General features: G+C 41.8%; 1 protein-coding gene across 5 annotated transcripts in view; it reads left to right on the forward strand.

The window, feature by feature from the left end:
• ARID1A (AT-rich interaction domain 1A) overlaps positions 1-21,149 on the forward strand; it is a 126,380-nt gene that overhangs the window by 85,403 nt on the left and 19,828 nt on the right. For all 5 annotated transcript variants that reach the window (XM_081868623.1, XM_081868625.1, XM_081868624.1 and 2 more), the window contains 6 exons: positions 14,913-15,153; positions 15,973-16,062; positions 16,976-17,143; positions 17,979-18,297; positions 19,873-20,018; positions 20,112-20,221. In XM_081868623.1, coding sequence (XP_081724749.1) covers positions 14,913-15,153; positions 15,973-16,062; positions 16,976-17,143; positions 17,979-18,297; positions 19,873-20,018; positions 20,112-20,221 — 1,074 coding nt within the window. The remainder of the gene's footprint in view (positions 1-14,912; positions 15,154-15,972; positions 16,063-16,975; positions 17,144-17,978; positions 18,298-19,872; positions 20,019-20,111; positions 20,222-21,149) is intronic.

Raw genomic sequence — 21,149 nt, forward strand, 5'->3', positions numbered from 1 at the left:
TGCTGTGCTGCATCAGAAGTCATATGGTCAGTCCCAGATGAAGTTTCCAAACCATTTCCAAGCACTGCCCAGCATAGACTGTTGCTATATTGCAAACACAGGGTTGTATGCAACAAAGCCATTATGCAAGTGGAACAAATTCTACTCCCAACTCCCACTCCCCCCAAAAAACCTCATGCGGAAACTTAATTGGACTGTATGCCAGTGAAAACTAGATCCTGATCAAAGAGAAGAGGTTTCAGTGAGTTTGGCAGTGGGTGCTGTGAATTTGACCAATGAAGCAGGAAGGTGTATGATCTCCTCAAAGGGACTGTTACCCAGTTAGCAACAGGCAATATCTTGAAACTCTCCTTCTTGGTTAACCATCATCAGTTTGTCCTTCAGTATGTTCGTTAGCCCCCTTCTAACTTGTAATGGTGCCCAGGCACTTGCTCACCTAAATTTTTCCATAAATAAAAAGTAGTATTAGGTGTCATCAGAATACTGTGACTTTACTCCAAAACAACAGTTAATCTTCCAAAGTGGCTTTGCATATATGATGTTAAAACATTGGGGACAGAATGGAACAGTGTTATACACCATAGGATAAATTTCATGTGATAGAGCACTGGTTTCTCAGTGCCATTCCCCGAGAGAGAAGTGCAACCACAAAAGAACAGTGTCCTCAATTATTATAGTAGACATGAAGATCCTGTAGTCCTCCATATGTTGTTTGTACCTCAACTTGCATTAGCCCCAGCTAGCATTGGCAATTGGAATAATGGGAGTTGTAGTCCAACAACACATGGAGGGCCACAGGTTCCCTATTCCTGCCCTAGAGTTCTGGCCTCACCCAGAAGAAATTGATTATCAGTGGTATCAAGTGCAACTGAAGGTTTGCACCAACAGGGTCATATTAGGAGAGCCTACAGAATTAGTTAACTTTGCTGAACGTTGTGGAATCCAAAGTTAAATCTCTAAAGCAGACTACGTTGATGAATCTTCTACCTGTGTGGATTTTCTCACACCTCTGAAATCCATACCCTGACAAGGTAAAGAACTCAGTCATGTCACATTCCTGGAATGCTTCACTAACTCCAGCACACTCAAGCATCAATTGTCATGCAGCAATATCATGACTTTATAGCAGCTGTCCACAACCTGGTGCCATACAGATGTTTCGCACCAATATTCTTATTTGCTCCAGCCAGTGTCAATGTCCATGATGAGGGAAGGTGGGAGTTAAAGTCTCAAATCATGCTTTGTAGTATGACTGGTAATATTTAATCCAACCCTTTGCTTTCCCCCTGACAACGCCCAGTAAAGGCTACAAAGATGGGTCACAGTAGCACAGAACTGGGAAGGACTTCATTTCCCATCTCTTCTCCAACATTTATTCACAGTATATTTGATTTATCCTTACTCTTATTAATGTGTTGTTCACTCGTAAGGTTACAACATTAAAGCACAATATTATTAACAGTTTGAAACAGCAGGCAATCAAGTGGGTCCTAAAAAGATACCCCTCAAGTATAAAAAACCAAAGTAAAGAGGGGTGTCGAGCATTTGCCCGAAACTCCTTTTATAAAGGCCAGACCCACCTCTGTGGAGAGAGAGTTTTACAACTTAGGGGCTGCCACAGAGGAGGCAGTCTTTCAGGTACTTGGGGTCATTTAGGGCTTTAAGCATGTGAGCACCTTGACGGGCTCATAACTGGCCACCAATAAAGTATGCTATAAACTGCATTAAGAAGAGTTTGGTGGGAATTTTTCTGAGGCTTGGGTTTTACCTTCCATAGCATTGGGCTGAAAATGGTTTTTCACCTTTGTGTTGAAGCCTCATTGTTGTCCTCCATGTCATTGGTCTGTGGATAGTCTGGGCTCCTCTGTCCTCCTAAATTCTCTTGAGAAAGGAGGTTTGTTTTGTGGTTTGTTCCTATACTAAAATGACATTGGTTTTTTTCTGCAATTTAAACTACGTTGAATGGTAGGATGTGGCTTTCAGTTTGAGAGGTGCCTTATCCAAGACCAATGCTTTTCCCCTTTAAATGTTTTGGACTGCATCTCCCATCATCCCTGCCCATTTGGCAGGCTGGCACCCCTGACCATGGGACACCTGGAGGGCACCAGGTTAGGGAACACTGGTAAAGTCTGTCTGTGAAGTGAGTGAGACCCTGACGTGCATACTGCTGTGAGTATGAGCATGGTTGCTCTCTTCCACCCGCTCCATCACCTCGCAAAAGAAATCCCTTCTCTGCTGGCTATTATGACTGATCCCAGAAGTTGTGCATGGATTAGGGATAGTGAGGTTGCTGTAGGCCTGAAGGAAAGAGCAAGCAACTGGATCCCTAGTCATCTTCCAGCCAAAAGTGGGATAATCAAGAAGTTCAGTTCTGTTGCCTGTGACCTCAAATCCAGATAGTGGGTTTTTATTCCACAAATATCAATGTGAAGCTTTTTGTATTATCAACACTGTTTTATGAATGGTCATTATTTTTAGTTTTAAGCATTAACACAATTTTCAACAGTCCGTTTAATTTCCTTTTGACTTAATTGTGCTAACATCCCCCCACATGTAAACTTGCCAAAATTTTGTGCATCTGATGTAGTGGACTGTATGTAATCCATGAAAGTTTATACCACATTAGTCTTCAGGGTGCCATAAGGCTTGTTGTCAGACAACAGTAGTTCAAGCAGCCTGTCCAGACTGAGCTACCCTCTACTTCCTTTGTGGTGAGTTGCAGTAGCTCCAACCTTTTGAAAGGAAGAGCAGTTGCCACCACAGGAGGTAGCAAACAGTGACTTTGAGTTGGGGAAAACCAGGGTCACTCTTGGCAGGCTTTCTTAGAATGTCACAAGAAACCAGCTTAGTTGGTGCTGGTGCCAGCCCCACATTCTTAACCAGCCCTGGCAAAACAGAGCCAGGAAGCTGAGAATTTCCAACACTGCTGCTTGTTGCCTTGCCCAGTATTTTGCAAGCAGCTTTTTTAAATGCAGGGCTCCTTGAAGGGGTAAGCAGAAACAAGCTTTTGGGGGGTGGCTGCTTGAGGAAGAGATCCATATCCAGCATTCCCCCAGGAGAAGGAGGAGGAGGAGAATAATACTGGCTCTCCTGCAGGGTGGGTTTTTCCTCCAGCGACATCTTGTTGAGTGCATGAATCATGGTGCTTTTTTCCTCTTTACTTTGAGCCTTCAACCACAAGCTTAGTGTTCCCCTTTAAAAAGGAAGGGAAAGGACATGAGACTGATCAGCCTCTACTTACTGCTGGTGCTTTGAGGATATATTTTAATAGGTATTTCTTTAAAAAAAAAAAGAACTGGGGAGGGAGGAAAGGGAGAGGAGAGGTGGAATGGTGTTGAGCAGAAGCAGTGGATGTGATTAACGCGCCTACTGAGCAGATCTGTGGGAGTGGAGTATCGACCTCTGAAAAATCAATGGCTGCTGCAGTAGCAGTGCTGTCTCTCCCTCTCCCCCCTCTTTCTTTTTCAAGGTCTTCAGTTGAAGGAGTGTGGTAAAACCAGCAGCTCTTCTCCCTTCCCTTTTCTGTCCCTAGTTTCACCAAAACAGCTGAAGAGCCTGTTCTTTCTCTCCCCCCCACACAATAACTTGCTTAGATGGGTTAATTTTTGTAATTGGAGTGAAATTTCTCGACACACACGCACATATACACACCAGACTCCTCCTCCACAGAGCCTCCTTTCCAAGCCCTTCTTCCCTGCACTGCAGATGCAGCAAGCAGCTCTTAACAGTTTTGTCTTAAACCCTGAGTAGAAGGAGATTTTGCTTCATTTTTCAGCCTAAAACCAGTCTGTGTTCTGGTTTCCATCCTGAATCATATATACTGCTGTAGAGCAGCAGTAAACTCCTATTGGGAGGAGAAATGAAGTTCCCTCTATCAAAGAAGAAAAACTGAATTCAAATGCCCCTTATCATTTGTGTCCTTTTTTAAAAGAATGAAGGAAGGAAAGAAGGCAGGCAGGCAATTTAATCCATATATAAAGTAGATAGAGATGCTGCCACAATGGGCAAGGAGTTCTCAGTGCATTATTACTTTGCATTCAGAACCTAAGGATCCTTTTTTTAAACTTCCAAAGGAAACTATAATTTTAAGGAGGAGCTCAAAAATGTGACCAACTTCATACTTGCTTGCACACGGTTTGTGGCTTAACTCTTATTGGAATACATTGGGAAATTGCACATGTGATATAGTCTGTATATACGTGTCTACACACTCAAAAGTGTCAGTGTACAAAATATGAAAAGCTTTTGTGAAGAGATGAAAAAGATGTAATTGCCTTTGCAAATGGGAGTTGTATGATGTACAGGGGTCCCCAAACACAGTTGAAAATCTAAGAAATTATTGGGGGCAGCACAAAATACCCAACACAAAGAAGGAAGACTGAGAATGCTCAATCCCAAAACAGCCAAAGCTCCTATACATACCACAAAACAAATAGAACACAGACAAAAAAGCAAGTAACATCCTCCAAGAAGCATAGAACACCCCAACAACAAAAAGGGACCTCCCTGATAACCCTTGTTCTTTTTTAAAGGACACATAATGTTGGGGCCACCAGGTATAGATTAAAGTAGATAGATTGCTGACTGTAGAAGAAAACAAATAGTACAAGACAAACACTAATTTGAAGCTACATAATTTTGTATATTGCTTTCATGAATATTTGTTTTACCCAAGCCTTTCTCCTATTTGTAACTGCCTTTCGTCAAATATACCATCATGATATGCTTTTAAGCAATGGGCACTCCAGCAAGCTCTCTTAGCACATTACTGTATAGTGGACCAAGACCACTGTTGGAGCAAAACACTGCCCCCTGCCACAATAGACCCCAAGGTCGGACACTGATGGTGTGGGATAAGGCCAGGTCTTTAAATACTGACATTAAAATGTTGAATTTGACCTGGTAGTATACAGGTAACTAGTGCATGCAGAAACACCCATCAGGCAGCAGCATTTCTGCACTAGCTGTGATCTCCAGACTTCATTCAGGGACAGTGTTGCAGACATCCAAACATGAGGCTACAGGGACTTGTGGCAAAGTTATCCTGATCCACGAATGACCACAGCTGGCACACTAACCATAGTTTGTGTCTCAAGTGTCGGTGCTGGTTCCATCTCTGTTGAAAATAGGCCATACACCCAGTTCTTGTATATAGGGAAGACCTAGCAAGAGCACCTCCATTTTGTCAGGATTCAGCTTCAGTTTATTAACCCTCCAGCCCATCATTGTATCTAGGAAACAGTTCAGCACTGATACAACTTCATCTGGTTCAGATGGAATAAAAAAGCAGAGCCTAGGTGTCATCCATGTATTGATGACACCAAGCACCAGATCCCCAGATGACCATCCCCATAGGCTTCTTATATCTATTGGGTGGATTAGAACCCTATGGGACCTCACAATTCAGTTACCAAAGTGTTAGGCATGAGTCACCGCATGCTCTTTTATGGAAATGGTCTTGCAGATAGGAGAGGAACACGATGCCCCCAACTCCCAGTCCACAGATCTGATCCAGATGGTTGATGGTATCAAAAGCCACTGAGAGATCAAGGAGAATTGGCACACACCCCCCCCCCCATATCATTTGCAATATAGTGGTACCTTTGTTTAATAACAGTCCTGTTTCTGAATGATTCGGTTTACGAACTCCACAAAACCGGAAGTAGTGTCCCGGTTTGCGAACTTTACCTCGGTCTAAGAACGGAATTTGAACAGTGGAAGGGCACTAGCGGCGGGAGGCCTCATTAGGGAAAGTGCGTCTCAGTTTAAGAACAGTTTCAGTTTAAAAACGGACTTCCAGAATGGATTAAGTTCGTAAACCGAGGTACCACTTGTACAAGTAATCAACCCAAGCTGTCTCAGTTTTTACTTGTGTTTGATCATTCTTGCTATGAGCAAATTTGGTGGATACAAGACTAAACTTCTCAGTATAGGTTTATCCTAATTTGGAAATTATTCATTTGAAACTAGAGAATAATTTTCCTGCATGAGCTTGAAAATCATGACTTAAAATAACTTTGGATATGTTTATATTTTTGTGTTCTGCCTCATTTCTCATCTGTTTCTGCTGTTGCAGGTATCTTTATAATTATGAACACTAGCTCTTTCAAATGAAGTTAGAAATCGGCCAAAACCATAATACAGATTGTACAATCAATTGCTGGTGGGCACCATTGCTAGTACTCATTTTCAAACGCCACTCCTAGGTGCCAAGTTTTGCCTTTTTTATTAAAGCTATGGAAAGTGTTTAGCTTTTAAACTTGCTATTATTTTTATTAATTTCAGTTTGAAAATACATCTTGGATTTCCTCCTTCGATCTAATATGCAAAAAAGCACCCCCATATCAGTCAGCATCATTTCATTTGTAATACGTAATAATGTTACAGGTTGTACCAAGTTCCACCGCTACCTAAAATAAAAAAATAAGTTCCCCAGCAGTTAATTTGCAAATAGAAATGCTGATTCTGATTTTTAAACCATAGCATTTCTGATCTGAACTCCACTTGAAGAGTGTTTTACAAGGTATCTATCTGAGTGACCCTCTCATGCTTGTACACCTGCACTCTAGGAGAACACATAAAATTTGAAAACACTGGATGAGCCTCTGGTTGCTGTGAATAGGAGTGCTTTTCTGTATGATAGCCTCTTGTAGATGAGAAAAGTTGACTTGATCTACTCTAGGGATAGCCAGTGTTGTGACTTCAATAAGAGCTACAGTACCCATCATTCCTAACCAGTAGAGCTGGTTGGAGTTATCATAGTTCAGCAATGTATGGAGGACACTACAGTATATGTTAGTCACCCATGATCATCTTCATAGCAAGTTTATGCTTATGCAATAGAGCTAGAATCATTAGAGAAAGTGTGTGACCAAGTTTTGATACAAAACATTTCCAAACATTTTCATACAGTCAGAGGTTTGCATGTTATGGCTGACCTTTGGTAGTCAAGCCAGAAATTGGGATCACCCTCCCCCTTTCCTTCCAGCTTGGCTAATGCTTGGCAGTGGTGCTCCATTCACTTCCAAGCAGCTGTCAAGAGAACCCTCCCACTACCCTTTCCTTCAAGAAAGAGCCAGGGAGTGTGCGGTCTTATCTGCTGTTCAGTGAACAATTTCAGAGTGCCTTTGCCAAACAGCAGCCAAGGAGGCTCCCTGCCACTTCTCTTATACTTCAGAGTAGGAATGAGAGAGATATGCTTGCCATTTTGGCTCTGTGTGCCCAAGGTATTTGACACAGTTGCCAACCAACCCCCAGCCTGTCCTCCTGTGTTTGGATCTGAGGGGAAATCACCGCACAACTTCCTGGGTGATCTCAGTCCACCTTCGCAGCATCAAGGTTTGGAGGAAATCTCATCATGCATCACTCATTGTGCTCTCCAAAGAGTGATGGCTAGCTTGCTGTGGAGATGGAAAATGTAGAAACCTGCTTAAAAACACCTGCCTTGCATGAACCATATAACTTAAAAGGTGAGGGAACAGTTTTGAATAGGTGTAAATGTCAGGGTCGCATGTCATTAATTCTGCACCACTGAGCACCTGTTCTATACCATCCTATACCGTTTGGGAACACTTGTAGCTAATTTTTTTCTAACATGTAAATACTTTGTAGGTCCTGTTCGGTGGTTCCATTATATAATTTTACCTCAGTTTTCTTTCTATCAGATTTCTTCAGCCTTCTCTTTCCCTCTTCCAAATCCAAACCTTCATTTCAGGCTCCTTTCTCCTATATTCCTAGGCCTGTGGTCCCCCCCCCCTTTTGTGAAAGTCTTTGTGTTCCTCTTTTATAATTATCAGTAGCTTAGCCAATGGTAGATGGAGACCCTTGTCCCTTTTCCACCTGTGTGACAATAGCAATTTAGCCAGTCATTACCAAAGGCTTTACCACCATGTTGCAAAACCTCATAAGAAAGACTTTTTGGAGCATGCAGTTAAAAGTATAGTGACATCTATGCCATAATAAGAGGAACTGTGAGCACTAATCCATTCTTACAAGGATGAAATGTTTTGTGGTCATTAAACCGAAATTCTGTACAACCTTATTACTCCTTGGAATCCTGTTGTATTTGTAAAGGTAAATTGAACCCCACTCTCTCCCATAGGTAATGTCTACAGACCTGAGATGCTAGTAGGTTGCAGCTGCAAGCAGGCATATTTAGATGCTCACTCCCAAATAGCAATCAACAAATATGTTGTTTGTACAAAATAAAGAAGTTGGGAAAATGGACATATTTCCCAGTATTTTGTATTTAACATTTTAAACTGGAATTTGATACTGTTGCAATGGACCCTATTAGTTGTGGCACAGCATGCACACATTCATCCCTTTTTGAGAGTGCTGGGAACCTTGAGACTTTTTTTGTAATGCCCAGAGATGGGAAAATAGTACTGGAATATGTGCTGTTAGAGTAGTAACTCTACTGTTAAAGCAGCTTGGGGCCAAAAATCAGCCCAGATACTAAGAATATTATTAGTCTAATATTCTTAACAAAATCTGACACCTTTTAATTCAGAATAATAAGAACTGCAGGTGTATTCTGAGTCAAAACTATCTAGCTCTTTTGTGTTTGGCTGTACTGGGAATTCCATTTTCATCTTTGAGGCAGCCTTACTTACCCCTCCCTTTTGAGGGCTGTTTGATTTCAGCCATAGTTTTGTTTTGGTATGAAAAGGTGGTGTTAGCGGCTGATTCCCTATTCACCAGCAGCACGAACAAACTCCTGCTGGCATAAGGTTGAATTGGGCAACCAATCGCAGCTGGAACAGTTATAGTTTCGGAGTCCCTGTGGGCTTCCGCTATCAGGTCACATCCCAAAATAACACTGGGCAGTATTTCAAGTGAAGAAACAGAGGCTTTGGGGTTGCAGCCAGCCTGGAGTGTGAGATTCTGTGTGAAATACTTGGAATCCCTCCAACATTTTTGATCTGCATGGCAGATGAGCAATAAAATGCATAAAAAACACATTGGAAACACGTGAGGAAATTCTCCAGACCAAGACATTTCCTTCATGCTGGCAGAGTTACTGCTGTTGATTTGCACCTCCTGTTTTCCCTTGCTTTATTGGCTGTATTGAGAAAAGGAGGGAAGAGTGCTTTGTTTAGCATTGTTCAGAGTTGCTCTGTAAAAAGACCTTTAAACTGCTCCACCGGTTTACTTCCCTGGAAACATATACAGTGGTACCTCATGTTACATACGCTTCAGGTTACAGACTCTGCTAACCCAGAAATATTACCTCGGGTTAAGAACTTTGATTCAGGGTGAGAACAGAAATCGTGCTCCGGTGGCGCGGCAGCAGCAGGAGGCCCCATTAGCTAAAGTGGTGCTTCAGGTTAAGAACAGTTTCAGGTTAAGTACGGACCTCTGGAATGAATTAAGTACTTAACCTGAGGTACCACTGAATTTGAATTTAAATCTTTTACTACTTCTGATGACCTGCAATACATTGTCCCTCCCCTCCTTTCCTTTCCTTTCCTTTCCTTTCCTTTCCTTTCCTTTCCTTTCCTTTCCTTTCCTTTCCTAACTCTTATGGCAATTATTATTTACAGATTCCATAAGTTTTTATGACACTCTTGTGGCCCCAACTGAAAAGTCATTCTAGATGTTAATAATCTAAAAGTGACCACAAACTTCATAAAATGGAAACTATTTAATCAGCAGACACATACACAAATGGTGTTCATTCCCCACAATTTTAAAAGAAAAACCTTAGGAAGCAACATTTGTATATATTCTTATTTCCATAGTTTGTATAACATCACTGCTCTCCCAAGATTTCAATAGAAAGCCCGGCTGGAGGAGGCATTGGTGATGCCAAGTGTCAATGAAAGTTCATCTTTGTCCATAGATTAATTTCCCTTAGGGCTGATTTCACATGTTACCCATGTGGCATGATCACCACATCTACCCAGATAACTGCTTGTGTGAAGTGATGCTCACATGGTTTGAGCTTATGGCTGTAACTGCACCAGAGAAGTCCCTTCCTATAAAACAGAATGGTTTCCCTTAAATTGTCTCAGTCAACCTGAATGTTAAGGTGCTGATGTATACAAGTAGTTCATCACTCATGTGTTTGGAAGTGCAGGGCAATATGTGAATAGGCTTTCTGTTTAAGATGAATGAAAATGTCCTTGGCTCCCTTTCTGTTTTGCTATTCAGACCTTTCTTAAATGAATGCAATCCAAATGGGATTTCCTGGTATTGTCACCCCTGTCTTTTTATTGTTCTTGTCAGACCAGGAATTGGTGGTTGAGGAGAAGGAAGCTTTGCAAATCTCCCTTGAAGATCATATTTCAGATGTTTTGTGGGGAGAGGAGGGCCTCTTCTTAAATGTTCCAGAACAAATATTTTATTGTATCAGAACTTGCTATACTTTTTATCTAGTGCATCTCAAAATATTTCTGGGAATCAGAGTGTCAACTCCAGATGTAACCAAATACCAAAAAAGAGCCATCCATAGATCTTAAAAGGTTGGAAGGGATTATTACTGCTTATACAGGGTGAGTCTTTCAAAAGAGGCCCTGTGGATACAGAGTACACATGTTCCACAGGGCCTCTTTTAAAAGACTCACTCTGTATACTCTGATCTGTGCAATACAGTTCACCATAGCATGACTGAAGCAGCCCTTGAGCACTTGGCCCTAAGAATCACATAGCTTAGGCTTTGGGATATTTTTCACTATATAGCAGTATGGGGCCCTCCAGATGTTGTGGACTACGGTCGTCATCATCATTACTTACTGTTTGCCATGTTGACTGGGAGTGATGGGTTTCCAGCAACATTTGGGAAAGCTGTACTGTGTCATATCTCAAAATCAGTGTTAGAAGCTTTGATATACTGTATAAACTAATCTCCAAATGGCACCTTAAACCTAGGTTACAGTCGCCACAATGGAATATCTAGGTGCTGGGGGCTTTTTTGTTAGTGTGTTTTGCAATTGAAATCAGCATCAGCATCATCATTTCTATACCGCTTTATAGTTTGCAAAACAAATATCAAAGCAGTTTACAACACATTAAAACATCAACTAAAACCTTCGAGAACAAAATAAATTCAAGCTTCAAGGAAAATATTTCAAATCCTTCTCTAAGTGACATTTTCCTTTCCCCAGTCGCTAACCTGGCATCCTGAGATCTCCACATGGTGGTCACAGTTGGATCCACGTCAGTCATAAAACATTCCTGGCTAATTTCAAACACTGCTCAAAATGATCCAGTAAAACAATTTCCCTACTTGAATGAGCTGAATTTTTATTTTAAAAAATCTCCCCATAACCCCCAAAAGTAAAATTTCAGGCAGATGTAAATTTCATGTCTCCAGATATCTACTAGTAACTATTTAATAACTTCTATGATCTTGTAAGTGTGTAAAATAAAAAACCATTAATCAATTTTTCCACACAGGTCTTTCATACACAGTTAGGCCTTTGTGGTCATCACTATATGAGCATGTAAATGAGTAGAACCCCCTTCAAAAAATAAATCAGTATTAAATGTTGCAAGTGGAGTTTAAAGTAACATACAGTGTGTGTGTGTTCAGGTCTCAAAGATTTTAAATTGTATTGGTGAGTTTCTGTTTATTCTTCCTAGGTCAAAAGTGTATACAGTGGTGCCTCGCAAGACGAAAAGAATCCGTTCGTCTAGCAGTTTTTTCGTCTTGCGAAGCAAGCCCATTGACGGATTAGCGGCTTTTAGCGGCTTATCGGCTTAGCGGATAAGCGGATAAGCGGATTAGCGGCTTAGAAAAAGGGGAAAAAACCTGCAGGAACTCGCAAGACATTTTCGTCTTGCGAAGCAAGCCCATAGGAAATTCGTTTTGCGAAGCACCTCCAAAACGGAAAACTCTTTCGTCTAGCGAGTTTTCCATCTTGCGAGGCATACGTCTTGCGGGGCACCACTGTATTCTGAGTTTATAGCTAATGTGTTTGATTCTGTAAAGTTTGTGTATGAAACCCTGCCTTGGTTTTGTGGCACTGTTGTTTAACAATTCCTGCAAACGTGTGTGAGAGTGAAATGATGATTGTTATCATCATCATAATCAAATTTATTATCTGTCCTAATCCAGAAGATCCCAGAGCCCACTCTCCTGACCTGATAAGATCTGTAGGGAAGGAGGCAGTCTTACACATATTTGGGGTCTAGGTTGTTTAAGGCCTTACGCATTAGCATGAGCACATTGAATTGGGCACAGAAATGAACTGGTGACCAATGTCACTGTTTTAGAACAGAGATGAAGAAGTTATATTCAAGGGCAGCCCAGTGTAGAGTGTCCAAAGTCAGTCTGTCCAAAAGGGGCTGTAGCTGACAAACCATCCAGAGCTGGAAATAAGACTGTAGCTGGACTATAACTTCCGTTATCCCTGACCATTGGCCTTCTTGACTGTGACTAGTTACAGTTGTAGTGCAAAACATAAGAAAAGCACCAGGTTGGAGAAGGCAGATACAGTCAGATTCAGCTAGGTGATACTTGAGATCTCACGTATGCAGCTTCCCATTCAGCTCAGTGGGCCTTTCATATGAAAGATGCACTGAGCTGTGTGGTTTTACTCTGACTCTACCACAGTTTGCAGTGCGATGGAGTTCTTTTATCATTATTGTTATTTGACTTCCTGCTATCCTCTCCTTTAGCCAAAGCTGGGTGGTGACGCAAGACTGAATTCTGCCCTGGAATCAGATCACCAGTTCATGACCAGTTCAGACAGACCTTGATGCCCTTTTTAAATGGAGCACAACCACAGGGGCTTTGGATTGGAATAACAACTAACTGTTTAATTAGCAGGCCAGAAGAAATACTGTAGAATTCCTTGTGTACTATGACATTGCTACAAGGCCTTTACCATTAAGAAATACTATAAAATTGACTTCAGTTTAATAATTTCAGACCAATGTTGTTGAGCATTTAAGAGTCTAAAGCTAGACTGAATATTGCTTTCAAGTTTAGCTTTCTCAATTTAGACTGAGAGCATTGTTTTCCATCATACATGTGCTCATCAGTAGAGAGATCATAGGATCTCATAAAAGGTCTGTTTATAGGAATTTTATGAACAATCCCATCTTTCATTACAAGTACTTTCCTTGGAGAAACATAACGTTCATAGTCTTGCAGGAAGTGATCTGCACGCAAATGGCTGTAACAAATATTCTGTTGTGGCACCCAAACTGTCTTAATGGATTGCAATGAAGAGCAGTGTATTGCTTCGTTCTGATGCGCTTCTCCCATCACATGCCTGCTAGACTCATTAGTTGTTTGATCAGTCAGTCTTCAAGCATGACCCCCAATTAAGTGAAATTTAGGTATCTTGTAGGGCCAGCACTCATTTCTCCTCCTTTTAACTAATAGTCAGAGCCTTGTTGTACTATATTTGCAAAGATCTGAAGTGTAGATACTGGAGATTGCATAGGATTTTGTTAGCTAATTCAGTATAATTTTCTCTGTGTAATTTGTGATGGAAGCTGCTTGTGTGTTTTGGAATTAGACAGCACTGAATTGCTTTCTTTCATACTTTCAGAGTGTGTGTTTCTGTAGTAGAGATAGGCAAGAAGCCATCAGTTAGGCTGCTTAAATGTCTTCTGAGAGTTCAGCATGGACACTTGGACAGCCTAGTTCTCCTTTTCCTTCTAAGCCCTGCTCCCACCTCCTGCTCTCTGTACTAGTCCTTCAGCTTTCTCAAGAAACAAAGCATTACCTTGGGGTAGCCGTGATCAGGAGGGTACTCTGCACTTAATGTCTACCCATAGCATACAAGCTCCATAGGTTGTCTACAGACTTAAGCTCCATTTCTCACATAATGAGTTCAGTTGGCTCTTTTTAACAAATAATGAATAAAAGCTCTGTATAACTCTTTCCTTCAACCAGGCAAGGCAACCAGACATATCATTCCCTCTCCTGCTTATGTATTCTCATTGTGGTGCATTGATTAAAAAGGAGTGGTTCAAGTGCATCATGAAGTCCTTGCTGCCAAAATGCACGAATCCTGAGAAGCAAGATAATATAATGAAAATAAGATGGTTCTGTCTACCAGTGGATCACGCAAATGTTTTGTGTCATTCTGGTCAACCCATCACAGCAGAGACATTCATATAGAACTGAAAACAAAACTGAATTGGCATGCCTTGCTTTATAGAATCATTTGTGCAGGATGAAGAGACTGGATACATTATCATTACCTTGCACATAGTATGGTGTGATGAAGCAAAGTACAAGTAGGGAACTTAGGACAAGAATCAAGGGGGCTTCAGTTGGAAGATTTGATAGAAATAAGTTGTAAAAATTGAACATTAACAGGATGTACTATTGCTCATAAGACATACTTGTTGGTAAGTAATGCTGTAAAAAGCAGTATAATGGCTGTAAGTTGACAGATTTATGAAAGATGAGATCTTTCAGTGTCAAGTTGGTGGCCTCCAGATCTTTTGGACTTAGGGTATTTTTTTACTACAACTTCAGATGTCTTGGACTGCATCTGTGCTTGCTGGGGCTGTTGGGAGTTGTAGTCCAAAAAATCTGGAGAACACTAGATTGAAAAAGGCTAGTCAAAACTGGGAATCAGGAAATACTGCCTTTATTTTTAGGATGCCACTAGGTTTGTTTCATTGAGATGTTGGGCATGATGGACTGTAGCATCTCCTCTTGCACCCTTTGAGGGTAGTCCAAGATTTTCAAAATTACATCACTCCTGGTTACAGTCAGACAATTTCCAGTTCCACTTGGTAGCACGTAAGTCACTGTTGCAACTGTAGGAATTGCTCATCTAAAGGATTTATTTCTACCCGGAACTATGTTGCAGCCTTCCTTATTGATAGCAACCTAGGTCTTCATCTAAAGGAAAAATCCCATAAATTCTGTAGTAGATATATGTATAGTAGCATTCTCTCTCTTCTACTTTTGACATGCTTTCCTTTGTGTGTCTCTATAGGATCTCTCTGGTTCAATAGACGATCTGCCCATGGGTACAGAAGGAGCACTGAGTCCTGGCGTAAGCACATCAGGGATTTCTAGCAGTCAAGGAGAGCAGAGTAACCCTGCTCAGTCTCCTTTCTCTCCACATACCTCTCCTCACTTGCCAGGCATCAGAGGACCTTCCCCTTCACCAGTTGGATCTCCTGCTAGTGTTGCTCAGTCACGCTCTGGCCCACTGTCTCCTGCTGCAGTACCAGGTAAAACTTTCTTTTTTACAGGCACAACCTTCTTAGTTTTAACAAACTGCTTATTTTAGGAAGGTGGTTAGAGTGTCTGACTGGGAGAGAGGAACCCCAGGTTCAAATCCATATTCAGCTATGTAGTCCACTGGGTGACCTTGGGTCTGTGATCTCATTATTTTGCAGCCTAACCTACCTCACAGGGTTATTGTGAGGAAGAATGGAAGTCAGGGTGGTGGCGATATAGAACAATGTAGAGGAAAGGTAGAATATCGATATTAGCAATACATTACAAATAAATATGGGGTAGAGACATGAGTTCAGAACCCATGTCCTGGGTGACTTTGGTCTACTTCATTATCTGAATGAGAATAAAAATTCTTTATGTATAAATAAAATACATTTTATTACATGCTTTCATCTTTAAGGGATAAAGCAAGTTATGAGCCAGAAATTTCTTTCTTTATAAGTGGGGTGGGGAACCTCAGGCCTGGCTGAATGCAAGCCTCTAGGAGCCTCTGTCTGGTACATGGGACTCTCCCGAGGCCACATTCTGCACTGGGCCTTCTTTGGGGCTTCCTTGAATGCTTTTGCCTGGCTGAAATGAGTTCTTCACCTATGATAATACTGCTTGCTTAACTAGATGAAGTATGTGGTGGGTATAGAAATCTGTACTTTGGGGGTAACTCTACAGAGGTAAGAGCCACATCTGTAGCTCCACCTACTTTCCCCTCTGGCCCTGCCACTTTTTGTACCACTTTCAGGTTTGTCTTTTTTGAGCTGCTTTAGTGGGGAGAAATGCGGTTCTTCACCATCAAATTTTTCTTTGTTGTGCAGGTAACCAGATGCCACCTCGACCGCCTAGTGGCCAATCAGACAGCATCTTGCATCCCTCCATGAATCAGTCAACCATAACTCCCGATAGAGGTGTGTGCATGTGTGCAATGACAGTTGCGCTGTTTTGCCTGGCTTCTTGTATATAGCAAACATCTCAGTGGTTCACGGATCAGTCCTGATGCACATGCCTAGCTTTTACATGATAATCTTCCATGAAAGGTGTAACTGGTGATTTATGAATTAAAGTAGGGAATTGGGACAGTCCTTAATGTGGAACGTGAACTAGAAACATACACAATGCTTTTGTGACAAGCTTAGTTTTGCCATGGTGCAGTTTGCATCATTCTTCAAATTATGCTAGATACAGACACACACACACACACACACACACACACACACACACACACACACCCATACTTGTTTTCCTTTTGCCATTCCACCTCAGGTTATTGCTTACAACAGCCTTTCCCAACCTGATGCCTTCCAGATGTTGGCGATTTCCAAACTCCCATCATCATTGGTCATACAGTCTGGGGTTGATGGGAGTTGGGAGTCCAAAATAGGTGCAAAGGTGCCCAATAGTAAACTCAAATGTAACCTCTTAACTATAGTGGGAACAATGCAAATTTGTCATTAGCATCTGGTACAGCTGGCTGTTGCTTATTCTGTTTATTCATTGAAATAGGGTACCATGTTTCTTTTATTTTTGCCACCCCATTCTCACTATTCTCAGTGGGTTCAGATAACTTAGCAGTCATCATAAATAACTCCTCAAAGTGACAGCTACAAAATAAGAGTGTGCTGTGCCACAGTTATCATAAGACTAGGGAATTACCATGTGAGAATTTGTCATTGAAGTTTTTAAGCTATTAATTTGAAAACCTTACCAGGCATGTCATTTATGAAGAATTTAGGATTTCCAGAACTAATTATTTTTAAAAATGTGTTTCGAACTGCATATCCTGCTTTTATAACAATATCCCTTGAAATCATTATTAATTAGGTTACATACAGAGGACTCCACAGATGCCCCAGTATAATTCCCCTCAGCCTGGGTCAGCCTTATCTCCACGTCAGTCTTCTGGAGGACAGATGCATGCTGGGATGGGACCTTACCAACAAAATTCCATGGGCAGTTATGGACCTCAGGGGGGTCAATATGGGCCTCAAGGTGAGAGTATTACACTTGTGTTTCAAATAAAATGCATGAACAGTGAACATGTGTTGTTTCTGTGGTTGGATAAAGAACACCTGCTTAAGACAATGAGATGCATGGGTAGAAAGCTTGAGCAGTCTTGTCTCTTGACCTACAAAGTGTGTGCTTACAGTTTTTCTCATGGATATTGTTTATTGGATTAAAGTAAAGGGTGTGTGTGTTCTGCCACTATTGCTGAATCTGAACTTGGGAGTGTCTAGGCATAAACTAAGTATCAACAGAAAACACTTAACAGAAGATTTTAAAAATGTGTGCTACAGTATTCATTTAGAAATTTTGGGAAATGGAGGGGGGTTAAGTGTGACTTTGTCTCCACTTCATAGCCCTTAATTTTTTCATCAGTGTCCCATACTTTACTTGGCCAATACAGTTAGTTTTGGTAACCTAACTAGTCATCTTAATATTTGGATCATTATTGATTAGTCCAGCCTTTGACAATGATTAGCTGATTAACTTAGTTATGAGATCTCTGGTGGGATGATCCATGGAAAGATTCCACATAATGTGGGTACTGCTTTGTGGTTGATATTGCAATGTAGCTGTGGTGTGTGTGTGTGTGTGTGTGTGTGAGAGAGAGAGAGAGAGAGAGAGAGAGAGAGAGAGAGAGAAAGAAAGAAAGTAAGTAAGTACTGTACTGATGTGGAATAGATTAACATTAGGACACTATTTTGTGAAGCCAACATTCTCCCATCTTTTATCTTCCCTTGTAATATGCAGGCTCAGGATGCAAATGCAAGAATTGCCAGGATATTCTTTAGTCTTACTGATCATGCTCCCCTTTTCTCTGTAGGTGGATATCCCAGGCAGCCAAACTACAATGCTATGCCCAATGCAAATTACCCAAGCCCAGGAATGGGAGGAACCATGAACCCAATGGGAGCAGGGAGTCAGATCCATGGTCAAACTGGTGTACCACCCTATCCTGGGCTTCCTCCAGGGAGAGGATTGAGCCATGCTGCCATGGGGAATAGGCCCTATGGACCCAACATGGCAAACATGCCTCCCCAAGTAGGGACTGGGATGTGTCCTCCACCAGGTGGCAGGAAAGCACAAGAAGCTGCTGCTGCTGCTGCTATGCATGCTGCTGCCGTCAACTCAATCCAGAATAGGTAAGCCATGGGGGACCCCTTACCTCTGAAACAGAATTTCCTAGAATATCAGCTCTTTAAAACAATACCTCTTTAAATAAGTCATAATAGACTTCCCTAAATCCAGAGTAAAATACTGTTACTCACCCTATTTGCAATACAGAAAAGGCAAAGGCAGTCTCAGATACTGGCACTGAATTATTACCAAAACACTCCAAAACAAAGTACAGTCACAAGAATAAGGTGGAACTAAACATCTGTATTTGTATATATAATATCAAGTGTCGCAGGCCAGAGTAAAGAGGTATATCTTCATCTTACAGCAGAAACTGCATAATGAAGATGCCAGACACATCTTTGTGGGGAGGAAATTCCACAATTTAGGGGCTGCCACAGATGAGCCTCTCTCACGGGATACCATCCTCCAGGCTTCTGAGGGCACAGAACTACCAAGGCGCCCCCGCCCCCTGCTGATCTTAACACCAGAGAGGGTTTGTGGGAAGGACGCATTTGGGGCCTAAGTCATGGTTAAATACCGTATTCAAGTCGGAGGGGGGGGGAGACAATACCCTCCTAAAGCCACTTCCTTCCTTGATTTCTCCCTTCCCGGCCTTGGGGTAGAGGACGGGGGACTATGCGTGGGGCGGGCACTGCTTTGCCATGCTCCTGGCGCTGTTTACCTCGCGCTCCTGGCTGCATTCTGGGCGGGGGTGGGGGAGGCACGCTGCGTTGCCAGCGGCCTTTCCCCTTCCCTTCCCTTCCCTGCTCTCTCCCTTTCTAGCCTTGAGACTATGTGCGGAGTGGACACCACTTTGCTGTGCTTCTAGCTGCACACTGGATCATTTTTGTAAGGTTGTGAATATAAGCCACACTTCAACTTTTCATGGTCAGAATTTGGGGGGGGGGAGTGTGGCTTATATTCGGGCCAATATGGTACTAACATCAGACCTTAATTTGGGTCTGGAAACAAACTGACAACCAGTGGGAGTTAGGGAAGGCAGAAGGGGTGGGTAGTGTCTTCTGTTGGATTATAATGGAATTCATTTTTCTGCTGTCCAACGTTACCTGAAAGAGACAATAAAATAAGTGGGGTGGGTTTCTTTCCTCTTGTATTGGGAAGGCCTCTGCTTCAGTTGCATCTGGAGCATGTATACTCAGTGAGCAATATACACAGCATTGAGAAGCTTGGGGAAGAGGGCTGTGCCAATTTTAGGCGTGTCCAGTTGACAAGTGGTCGCCAATGGGTGGGTCCTTTTCAACCTGGAAGAAGGCAAAATGAGCATGGAATGGGGTGGGGTGCACTTTAATGCATTCCACCGATGCACATGGGGGCCAGGAATGGAACCCCCACACAAAATGGTTGCCACCTGTATCTTGATGCTAAAAGAACTCAAACTTCAAAACCTTAGAAGAGCTGAACTTTTTCACCCACACAGCAAGTCAGAGATACACTAAGGAATGCCCACTATGGAGAAAGATCTCTTTAGTCTACCTGTTTGTATAGGGAATTTAATCAGGAAAAATCACATTATTAGCCAAGTGCTCGTTGGTAATGTACACAGTTGACTATTTCTAATATAGTTGTGTTGTTTTTAGGCCATCTGGTTATCCCCATATTAACCAAGGAGGAATGATGGGAACTGGGCCTCCCTATGGCCAAGGAATAAATAGCATGGCTGGCATGCTCAATCCCCAGGGCCCACCATATCCAATGGGTGGGAATATGGCCAACAATTCTGCAGGTAAGATGCTGTACCCAGTCTTTCTGCCCAAGTTCTTTGTGTTTTTGAATGGCAAGCTGAAAAACATTTTCATGTTGGTGTTTGACTCTCTAGGGATGGCTGCAAGTCCTGAGATGATGGGACTCGGGGATGTTAAACTAACACCAGCTCCCAAAATGAACAATAAGGCAGATGGAACCCCCAAAACTGAATCCAAGTCGAAGGTAAAAAAAAAAAGTTTTCTGTAGCTGCTGCAGATATTGGGAGGTAGTTTGTCAGCACTGGTTTTTAAAGAAATGTGAGCCTGGATTTTATTAGTGTGCATTTGACTCTATCTTATGTGATTTGGTTATGTTGAAAGTATGAGGCTTTTCTTGTTTTACCACCCATATTGTTGCTGAACAACATCATTTCCTTGTAGAGAGCTGCACTACCAACTTCATATGATTGCCAAATGAGGCACTTGTTTGTGCAAATTCAGAGAACACGTAAGCATTTATGGGGTTCTTTGAAGCTTGTTGGATTGTGCCTGGAACACACTTAGACCATGCCTGCATAATATTCTCCTTTTTAAAGTAATGTGTATTGTACCTCTTGCCTGGGGTTTACCTCCAATAAATCATGGCCCTAAGGCATGAAGAGCTCTACAGCTATACAAAGCTTTTCACTCCAAAGCACTTTATTCTATCCTTTGCTTGCATTCTGTTGCGTTAGTGGATATTCTCTGTGGAATTAAGAGTAGAGTATCTTATGCATTTAGTCTATATTTCTAGTGTGTGGAATGGCCAACCACATGCCAGGTTATGTGGGATCAGTTTTCAAAGATGCACAGAAATGTATTTCTAGTTATGGGAGTCAACAGTCTTCCCCCCATGAGAGCTTTGTAGCAGTGTTTATTATAATAGCAGAAGCAACTAATCATATTTGATTAGATCTAAATGACAAGATGCTGTGCGAGAATTTTTTTTTTTAAGTATTTGTGGGTCCTCGGACCCCAAGCTTCATGCATCTTCTGTGTCTTTAGGACCTGATTTATAACTTTTTTTATTTTTGTTTTTTAAAAATGTCAATATTTCCAATATGTCCCTCAGTGATACCTGAATTAGTGTATAGTTCTTCTGATGATGATGTATCATAGAGGGTGGGGTTCAA

This window comes from Podarcis erhardii (genome assembly GCF_964252035.2).
Source record: "Podarcis erhardii genome assembly, chromosome: 7".
Classification (NCBI taxonomy): Eukaryota; Metazoa; Chordata; class Lepidosauria; order Squamata; family Lacertidae; genus Podarcis; species Podarcis erhardii.